Source organism: Musca domestica, unplaced genomic scaffold (genome assembly GCF_030504385.1).
Source record: "Musca domestica strain aabys unplaced genomic scaffold, Musca_domestica.polishedcontigs.V.1.1 18, whole genome shotgun sequence".
Classification (NCBI taxonomy): Eukaryota; Metazoa; Arthropoda; class Insecta; order Diptera; family Muscidae; genus Musca; species Musca domestica.
In genome coordinates this window covers 4,257-15,356 of record NW_026712238.1, presented here as the reverse complement: position 1 = coordinate 15,356, position 11,100 = coordinate 4,257, and the positions used below count along the sequence as shown (strand labels likewise).

The window sequence follows — 11,100 nt, the reverse complement described above, 5'->3', positions numbered from 1 at the left end:
ACTTAAGAGAGCCATATCAGAGGCTTGTTGTAACTCACATATACAGTAAAATATGGTTGCGCCTGAGCATTACAACAATCTGCTGCAATTCTCTTAAGTTACAATAGCCATGTAAAAAAGGGGGAGTTACAAGCTAAAATATATTCACCTGTGCACACATACCCACACGCACACACACACACTCTCGTATCATGATTGAGATATGTAGGCTGTTGTTGTTTTTGTATTTAGTGGTTTATTAACAAATTGACTCGCACTGATGAGGTATTTTCTGTTTTCGCCAACGATGACGTATGGCCGTCTGACTGTGTGTGGCGAGCGTGTTTGGCCCGAGCCAAATCAACAATAAAACCGCACACACCAGCCAGCCAGGGAAACATTGAAGCGAGAGCCGCCGCAGCGATTGAAAATACACAAATATAAAAAGTTTACTTTTGCCAGCGCTTTGGTTAGTTAAAGTTAGTTTAGTTTAAACAAGCGTAATGTGCACACAACATCGCTTACGCTACGAATAACGAATCGACAAATTGTTTTATTTTAAGTTAATAACAAAATTCTTACGAATCAAACGAACGCATAACAATAATATTTTGAAAATCGCGAAATTGTGATTGCATTTGAAAACAACGAATAAAACAGAGGAACAACGATCTTTAACTAATTAAAACAAATAAGTGTAACAAAAAGTAAACAACACAGCCGTTATTTAAACGTTCGAATTCAAACAATCGCCAACATTAACAACAAAAACACCATCAGCGCAACAAGGCCAAACAGGAAAAAATTCCGAAATTTTCGATTAGTGACTAATCCAGTGCGAATAATCGGCAGACACATACCCAAACAAATTGATACATTTGATTAATTAATAGCGCAACGATATTCCAGTGCGTTTCGTGTTTGGTTTTTTTAAGTGCATTTAATTGATAAAATAAAAGGTAATTTTTTGCGTACCACATTTAAAGATTTTGTGAAAATTTGAAAAAAAAATTTTAATACTGTAAAAGTGCGTGAGAGTGAAAAGGCCGGGTTGAATATATTCAATAGAAAAAATGGACCAGAATTAAAATTTTTTACATGTTTTAACATCCCAGACCAAACTCAATATTTAATTAATTGTGTTTTTTTTTTTTTTGAAATGTGTTCAATTTATGCGTATATTTTCCCAAATAAGCTCAGGGCTAGCGCCCTCTGATTTTTAGGCGAATAATTTATAATAAAGGAACTAGTTCTGCATGTGAATTCCTCGGTCTAATTAGTTCACTCGTCCTTTTTATTTCAATTGTTCCTTTTACATCATTTACTTTTGATTAAGACAAAACTAAATAGACAAAGGACATAAATGAAAAAAGAATTTGATTGATGAATGTATCGATCCTTACTTTCACGGAAATGTTCCAATGAACTAGTTCACCGTGGAACTATACAAGTCCAGCAGTTTACGTTAAGACTTTGACGGAACTGTTGAAGAAGAACCAAAAGAAGTTAAAAAATATGTCAGAAAAATTAACCTAAACAACTTAATTAAGTGGATAAAAAAAAGAGTTGGAAGGAGATCCCATCATTCCTTTTACAGAATAGTTCCAATGAACTGGTTCAATTTTTGAATGACATTACTCTAACACTTTGAGTTAGGCCGGATCTTTGGGAGCTAGAATATTTGTAGGGCTCAGTGAACCAAAAAAAAAAGCGAGGTAACAAAAAGAAAAACAAGTTGAACTACAGCCACTATATTTAGTTTCGATGGTTCCATTCACTGAACAGATCATGCAAACAGATTGTTTTTGGATCCTCAGAATTTTTTATGTGTCATAGATGATATATATTTGGAACTCGAAATTCATCTGTAAGAGAAAGACGAACTGGATTGTCTTTATTTGAAAATATTTTTAAGTTCCTTTCCCTGAACAGTTTCGATGCATCTGATCTCTAATCATTTAGGACTTTGATATTCTCTCTGATTACTTTTCAAATGTTGTTCTTAGTAATTTATATATGGAACCCGACATTAATCTGTGAGAGGAACACAATACAGTTCTCCTATCCAATTCAAAATATTTTTAAGTTTCTTCCACTGAACAGATTTTATGAACTAGTTCATTTCGGAGCATCTGAACTAAAACATTATAATCCTTTGATGTTCTTTCTGTGATGACCGATTTTCTTAAGCTTTGTAATTGATATACGGTCCTCAAAATTCATCTGTGAGCGAAAGAGAAAAACAATCCGTCTCTCTAGATTTAAAAATATTTTTGAGTTCCTTTCACTGAACAGTTTCTATGAACTAGTACCTTTGGGAATATTTTAACTCAAACCATTTAGGACTTTCGAATTCTGTCTGAGATTATTTTTTATTTATTTTCATAAAAGAACTGAGTAATCTATATTCGATCCTCCGAGTTTACCTGTGAGAGGAACCAATCCATCTCTTTAGATTTAAAAATATCTTTCCTTTCACTGAACAATTTTATGAACTAGTTCTTTTCGGAATATCTGAACTCAAATCATTTAGGAATTTCATATTATCTCTAAGATAAAAATAATTTTTACAGAGAATCGATATCCAAGTTTTCCCGATTTAAAAAAAAAAAATAATAATTCTAGTTCCCTTTTGAGAATGTATTCAAGGACTAATCCCTTGTCGGAGCACCAGAATTCAGCCCTCTATTTAGAATAATTTTCAGTCAAATATAGAAGAATATACCAATCATCCTTTATTAGAAAAATGTTCTTCTATGAAAACTTCTTCATACAAATTTAGCTGAGTCAAAATAGTAGCATAATTGCTAGCTTCAGGCAGAAACATTGATTTTTTTTATAAGCGCCATCTATTTGTGAAATTTTTACATGGATTATTTTGCTTATACCTGCCATTTAGTATAATTGCTTTGTCGTACGGATGATTTACTTTAACGTTCCTACATCTAAAGAAAGACTTTTACATTTTAAAGAATTCAGAGTCGAATGATCTTTTTCCAGACACATTTGGATGAGTAAAAATTGCTAACAGACCGCCAGTTTCAGATTGGCAGATATATAGATTTTTAGCGCCATCTAGTTGTGATATTGTTGATAGTTTTTTTACTCATACCTGCCATTTAATACAATTATTTTGTTGAAATATTCAAAAAATTAATTTATATTTTTGCTTTATTACAAAAATAACTTAAAAGAATTGGGAATTTCAAGAAATCTTAAATTTATATTTCATTATATTTTATAAAAAATAATTATATTTGTAATTGTTAATTAATTGATTTTATTTAATAATTTCCCTCAATTACTTTCAGTGGCTTGCATGGCAGGATTCGAATTACAAAGTGGTGCTACCAATAAATCGGCAACTTTGACCCATTGCAACGAAAGCGAATCAGGCAAAGCAGCTGAATATTGCACCTGCCCATCCTTGGCGCATGCCAATGAAGAGAAATCTCAACTAAAAGAAAGAACAGCTACAAGAACAACAACAACAAATAATTATAAACAACAACATCACCTAACCATTTTACTAATGGTAATAATGGGTTTCATTGTAATAATGCCACACAATGTAGATGCCGCTGCAGTTAGGAGACATTTAACTGCAACATACGGCTCAGATGCAACAGGCAAGGCTGAAAAACTATTGCTACTCTCTGAGGCCATTGAAGAGTTGGCCGAGGAATATGTCAGGGAAGAAAAAGAGCTGAACTTAGAATCAGAAGAGCCACAATCATCCGATTATTCATATTCTGATTCAGAGACCTACGATGAGTTGTCACCCATCGATGTGGTTAGGCATGCGGAACGTAAATCGGAATATCAGAAGAGCCGCAATGGCAAATTGAACAAACGTCAGGCCCAACATTTGGATAATTTGAAATATTTTGATGGCACATCCAAACACAATGTCTGGCAAAATCCCTGCAATGTTATGGGTGAAAATCCAGCTGTGGATGTCACCCACAGCCGGCGTCATACCTACTATGTATGTTCTGGATTTCAAACCTAAATTGGAAATTTGTAAAATTAATTTTTTAAAATTTGTTTCTAATTATAGCTCTTGAAAAGATTCCGTGAAACCATACGCAAAGAATACGTTACCCGCCATTTGAGTTTGAAACACATCAAACTCGATGATATGAATTCGTGGAGCTTGCATCGTGACTACTATACATTTTTGCCAAAAGTGAAACAAAACTCTAGCGTAAGTATCATATTTAAGGTTATTTCTTTCTTTTTCCGTTTTTTTTCTGTTGTGGTTCCAACAAAGATGATCTATTAAACGTGTTATGACAAATACAAGAAGAGATATCTAAACCGAATCAACTCAATGCTAGCTATAAATATGAGATGATATGATGGTTCTGGGTTTGATGTGATATGAGCTACGATAATTGTGGTGATGACTTGGGTGATAGGCCAGTGGAATTTTGAGGTTATTTTTTTAGAATTTATATGAAAGATGAGCAATGATTTCGCTTATATAAAGAAGAAGGGTAACTCCCGTTTTCTGTTTTAGAAATAAGGAGACCATTCAAATCAAAAATGTTTCCATCATTATTTTGAATACTCACCTCAATTAGTGGAAAATCCATTGTGGCATGTTCTTCCCTGTTGCCAATCTAGTCTCTTTTTTACATAATTTATGCAGAACTTAAACCCTGTTTACAATGCACGATCATGTTTTAGCCATGGCTTTGTAATTTTTTTTTTTGTTCCGCAGTTTTTGTGCCAGTCATAAAAGTTTACAGAAGTTTAGCCGCCTTTTCCTTACAAAGGGAAATTCCTCTGTTGGTGCTAGTTCTATTGTCACGTGCTAATGCATTTGCATTTTTGTGAACTATTTTGTAATGACAGTAACACCAAAAATTTGGGTCTTTAAAATTGCCCACCTTGGATGTCAAGGAGGATAAATACAAAAAAAGAGGAGGAATTAAAAATTTGAAGACTCTTTGATTGCTTATCTGAAAAATTGAAATATCCAAGAGCTCTTCAAGATAGCACAGTATCAAAAGTTATTAAAAATTTGATTTTTTCCGAAAGCTAAAAATCTAATTTTCGGAAGAATATTCAAATTCTGTAGAATAATCGTCAATATATGATTAAATTTTCTTCAAAATACATAAAAAAATTAATTTTTTTTTGTTAAAAATTTGATTTTTTTCGAAAGCTACAAATCTAATTTTCGGAAGAATACACAAATTCCGTGGGATAATCATCAATATATGATTAAATTTTCTTGAAAATATCTCAAAAATTTGTTTTTGAAAACGAAGATTAAAAAATCAAATTTTCGGTAAAATATTCATATTCTGTAGGAATCAATATATGATTAAATTTTCTTGAAAATATCTCAAAAATATGATTTTTTTAAAGTTGAGATCAAACATCAAATTTTCGGAAAAAAAATCAAATTCCGTAGGATAATCCTCAATCATGAATATATGATTGAATTTCCTTGAAAATATCTCAAAACTTTCAAAAATCAAATATTGCGAAAATATATAATTTTTTATAATACAAATTAGTAAATCTTCAAAATTAAAATGGTTTCCTTAAATTTTCCTCACATAAATACAATATTTTTGGCTTACCTGCACATCAATTAATTGCACGTAATCTTGAAGAAAACTTAATGTCGAGGGGAAGATTTCTTTAACATGCCATTCGCAACCTTCAAGGAGAGATACAAGCAATACTGAATTGTACGCATATTCAACCGTGTTAATAGGAAACGTATAGGTCCAAGGGCAGCTAAATCAAAATTGCAGCCATATAAATTACATGAAAACCCTATTTTAAAAAGAGGCAGTCCTCCTTATAACTTACTGAACATTCTAAAGCTACATTTTATGTTAAACAGCAACTCAAGACAAATTCAGGCATTCGACCATTGAATTTGTTTGGAAACTTTTTTTAGAAATTTATTGTTTTTAAGTGCAATTCCAACAATTTTGCAATTTAAAATAAATAAACTCAATTTTCTGAGAACGAATTCAAAATTTCAATTCACCTGTCAGAACATGTATTCATATACGGGAGGCAACACCAAGTTGTTTTAAGCTATTCATCTAACAATTCATGAGAAAAACAACTCCATTTCACCGATTTCCTTTAACTTCTGTTAAAACGTTCATTCGATATTCAATATTGCTTATACCTGCCATAAATCTTTAGACGAATTTCATATTCACGATATCTACTTGGATGACAGGCTAAATAAGTCTGGATTGATTTCTAAATTCCAAAATGATTCCACCAAAACTCTTTATTATATGTACTCAAATTTTAAAACATTGCTTATACCTGCCATAAATTTTTGGACGCACTTCATATTAAAGATATCTACTCTGTTGACAAGCCAAGTGATTCTGGATTGATTTCCAAATTCCACAATGTTTCCACCAACTCATTTTATTATATGAATTCAATTTTAAAACATTGCTTATACCTGCCATTATCCAATGGACGAGCTTTATATTAAAGATATTTACTTTGTTGACAAGCCAAATGAATCTGGACTGATTTCAAAATTCCAAAATTATTCCAATAATACATTTTCTTATATAAATTCGATTTTAAAATATCGTTTATACCTGCCATAAACCACTACACTAACTTCATGTTAATGATATATTCGTCTTTGACAAGCTAAGTGAGTCTGGACTGATTTCAAATTTTAGAATTGATTTTTGACTATACTTCCATGTTTTCATGTGAGGGATATGAGACGTTGAAGGGATGGGGCGAAATATGGCATGTCAGCAATCCTCTCCCCTTCACCCTCAATATAATCCAGTCTTTGGGAAATTTGCCAACCTCTCCACATTATCATAATTTCCTCCGCAACTTTTGTTTTTGCCATTGGCCAAACATGAAATATTTCATAAAATATTGATAGCCTTCTGTATAACTTACAAATTATTAAAATTTATCCAAACCAAAAAATGCAAGTATTTCTTTTCAACATGTTCGCTCAATCATAAAGTGCACTTACTTTAGGTTGTTTCAACCATAAATATGCGTTAACTTGACAATCACCACCCTCAGGGCTTAATAAAGCATGACAGCATGATGAACAAGCACCCTGTTTTGCTTTTCCTTCTTATAACATTTTTTTTGTGACTTGGACTGTCTCGACCAGCAGATGTTATAGATTGGCAGTTAGTCCCTGGGATTGTTGGCATCAAAGCCTATATATACATATCTGCATATGTTGGTAGATGCATTGGTAGGTGGCTATAGGCGGCAAATATCTTACACAGTCCACGAAAAGTGAGAGAAAACTTGTTCCATACAACCAACAAACCATCCAACCAAATGTGCAACAAACATCAGGAAAAATGAAGTCAAGATTTGCATAAATCGACAAAAACAAAAATAACAACAACGAATTTTTGTAGACAGGCTCTTTATGAATTTGTTCCTGTCATACCGACAGCATTGTATGGCTGGTGTCTTGGTCAGGTTGAAAAAACACATCATCTCTTAAAAATATAAATCAATCAATCATTGATCTCAACTGGCCAGCAAAAGAGGAAGACGAAAAAAATCATCCTTTTTTTGCGAGAACCACAACAGCCCGGCATATGCTAGGTGAAATGTAAATTATTACACTTCACTTATCATGAGATCCTCGTTATATTTTATGCTTGAAAAAAAATATTCATATGAAATTAATAATAATTTTCCTCTCCCCTCTCCACACTTTTCCTCATTACAGATCACTCTCAGTCGTTGGTATAGTAACATGCAAATATTTGTCGCATCCTTTGGCTACTTGGGACGCAGCCAATACCAATGGGACATGGCCAGGCAGCAGTATGTCAGTGAGACAACCAAGGAATTGGATCAATTGTTAACCAGTGCCCGCCTAATGTTGTGCGAATTGGAATTCACCATCAATGGTTCGCATGCCAATGCAAATACCAGAAAATTGAAATCTTTCAGCACAGAGGCCATGGACAAGAAACTGCAATTCCAGGTCAAAGAACAACAAAACCATGGCAATTCTGTGGTAGAGCCCACCCTGCTGGACTTGAAATTTGCCAAGGATGCCTACTTTAAATATTTGGCAGGCATGCGCAAGGTATTGAAACGTAAGGTCTCGAAAAATCTAAGCAATTCCGTGAAACTGGAGAGCTCAGAAATGGCATCGGCGGAAAATCCCAGCAATGGCAATGATGAGTCACAAAGTTCGGTGAATCTCAGTTCAATGATGCGCCCCGACTCCAACATGAGTTTGGGTGAAAGTTTTGAACTGAGCATGAAAGCTCAGACAACAGCCAAGCCAGTGCAACAAAAGAAGAGGCGCCGACAACGCCAGAACAACAGCAACAAACAAACGAGTGCGTAAACACCCAACCCAACCCAAACAATCAATCTGCCAAGTGTGCCAATGAAGCTAAGCTAAGATACAGCTGGACCAAAAATCCATGGTCAGTTGTCATTCCTGACAAAGCAGTTCCTAAAAGTATTATCTAAAATTTCCTTATTCGAATTGTACTTAAACATAAACATAGTTTACTCTAACCACCCTTCCCACTTTAAATCTCACCTTCATCCTTCATGAAACTATTTATTATGTCATGTTCTTTTTTTAACTTTTGTTAATTAATTTATTTATTATACATTCCATGCCACTAGATGTATTTTTATTTATTTATTTATTTATTTTACCAAGAGAATCGAGCATTTGCCCACTACCACCCACTCCCCCCTCATTATCATTCTCCCAACATGTGCCACATTTACACATAGTATTAGCTATTTATTTTGTATTTAGAATTTTAATAATATTTATAAACAAACATTTTTTTTAAATAAGATATAACTGTGATAAATCCATATACTTAAATATTTAGTCCAACTTAAATATTTCGATGTTAAAAACAGTATTGACGAAAATTTAAAAAATATTCCCACGAACAAAAACACACAAAAGATTTGCAAATTTGATAAAGTCACATTTTTGAAATTAATTTCATTACTTGCCAATATTTCTTTTGTTGATATCCATAACCATCGATATATTTAATTTGACATGTATATTAAAAGAAATTGTGGAATTATTTTTTGAAAAAAATAAAATAAATATAATAAACTTACCGTCAGGCAAGTTAGCAGACAAAACAAAACTCGCTGAACGTTTTATTATTTGTTTGGTTTGACACGATATGGGGAATACAAAATATTTAATTTGGTACTTTACCTTAAAAAAAAAAATAAAAAACAAACATTGAATTCGACCCTGGAGATGGGGGAAAAACTTGGAATATTAAAATACCCCACTACCCATATAGATAATATTTTATTGTACCCTACAACACTATGTGTTGGGGGTATTATAAGTTTGATTGGGCCAAAAATTATGTAACACCTCGAAAAATGGGTTTCCCACATAGGAAAGTATATATGGATCTTCCCATCTCGCCGAGCTGAGTCGATCTAGCTATGTACGTCCGTTTGTCCATGTTAATTTGTTATCACGCTACAGGTCGAAATTATGTCTCGATTTTTACGAGGTTGTTTTGATCGCTTAATATTTAGGCATTTAAATGGACCGAAAACTAAAAAATTGAGTGATTTTGCAGTTACTCTACAGGTCGCATAAAAGACCAATGGGCGAAAGTTTTCACTGGGCTAGAGTTATAGCCCTCATATATATAGCCCTCATATATAAATACAGGGTTGTCCATATTCGACGGACCTTTGGGTCCATTCCAATCGACGAGGTTTGTCCGCAGGCAACATTCTTTGCGTCAATTGAATTTTGTACGGGAACAAATGCAAATCAATGCGAATAATCCGTTGTAAAGTGGACCGAGCCATGCTCAACTGCTGAGAATGCCGTTTTTGGGATGTTCTTGGGGACCTCTCAACACTGGCTCGTACGGCATCGACTTTTATATGGCCTCTTCGGATTTGAAAGAGCCTTACCAGTCGAAAATTTGAATTGAAATCATTGTACAGGTCGCAATTAAGGACCGATTCTCACGAAATTTTGCACGAAGGTGGGGTTATGGTCTGAATATAAGCCTATTGCTTTTGTGAGATGATCGCATAATTTTTAGGAGTTGAAATGGACCAAAAACTGAAAAATTTACTGATTTTGCTGTTACTCTACAGGTCGCAATTATAGTTTGCATGGGGCTTAGAGTTGGGCAGAAGCCTTCCAATTTTTATGGTCATCATGTAATATGTGACGCTGTATGCACAATTTCCTCCACAGGAAATCTATTATGAACTCTTACTACCTGATACTTAACTATTACTTTCCAAAATGGTCAAATGACCGAATATGAGGATGTACCGTTATATGGAGGCTATAGGAAAACTATAGATAAAAAACTGCAACAAAGTCAAACGCCATAATTTTTACATTTTTTTTTTAAATTTTATAGAATGAAAGCAAAAAATGTCGGAAATAGCATCAAATTTTAGAATAAGCTTAAATTTGTTCGAATTGGAATGTTGCTCTGCGGTATTTTGGCCCATTCCCGGCAAAGCGCTTGCTTGAGGTTATCGACACTTTGGTATTTTTTAGTGTCAACCTTGCTTTCCAAACTACTCCGTACACAATAGTCCAATGCATTGGTATCCGGAGATTTTATATCTTTTTTTAAAATTTTATTCAATGAAAGCAAAAAATGTCGGAAATGGCATCAAATTATAGAATAAGTTTAGATTTGTTCGAATTGATCACCTTTGGCACGAATTATGGCCTTTAAACGGCCAATGAAACACACGCTGCAAGAATGTTGCTCTGCGGTATTTTGGCCCATTCCCGGCGAAGTGCTTGCTTGAGATGATCGACACTTTGGTCTTTTTCAGTGCCAACCTTGCTTTACAAAATACTAAAGACACAATAGTCCAACGGATTGGTATCCGGAGATTTTGGTGGCCGTTGTGCGCTGGAAATGAATCGACGTACCTGATTTTGTAACCATTCTTGGGTGGCGCGTGCTGAGTCCTGTTGGAATGTCCAAGGTCTGCGGTCAAATGTTATTCTGATGCCACGGTCGATTAATACGACCCGAGAATGACCATCGGCTGATATGACGGCCCACACCATTACCATGGCCGGCGCTTGAGTTATGGGGGCCAACCGAAGGTGCA

At 34.1% G+C, this 11,100-nt stretch overlaps 1 protein-coding gene across 1 annotated transcript; it reads left to right on the top strand.

The window, feature by feature from the left end:
- Positions 1–368: 368 nt before the first annotated feature.
- On the top strand, positions 369–9,025 carry LOC131801873 (uncharacterized). Its single transcript, XM_059120982.1, has 4 exons — positions 369–938; positions 3,291–3,967; positions 4,040–4,186; positions 7,706–9,025. The coding sequence occupies exons 2-4, from the start codon at positions 3,299–3,301 to the stop codon at positions 8,336–8,338; spliced, it is 1,449 nt and encodes a 482-aa protein (XP_058976965.1). The 5' UTR covers positions 369–938; positions 3,291–3,298; the 3' UTR covers positions 8,339–9,025.
- Positions 9,026–11,100: the final 2,075 nt, after the last annotated feature.

Coding starts and splice junctions, on each gene's coding strand:
- LOC131801873 (XM_059120982.1), top strand. CDS start 3,299: ATGGCAGGATTCGAATTACAAAGTGGTGCTACCAATAAATCGGCAACT. Junction 3,968..4,039: donor GCCGGCGTCATACCTACTAT/GTATGTTCTGGA, acceptor TTCTAATTATAG/CTCTTGAAAAGATTCCGTGA. Junction 4,187..7,705: donor AAGTGAAACAAAACTCTAGC/GTAAGTATCATA, acceptor TCCTCATTACAG/ATCACTCTCAGTCGTTGGTA.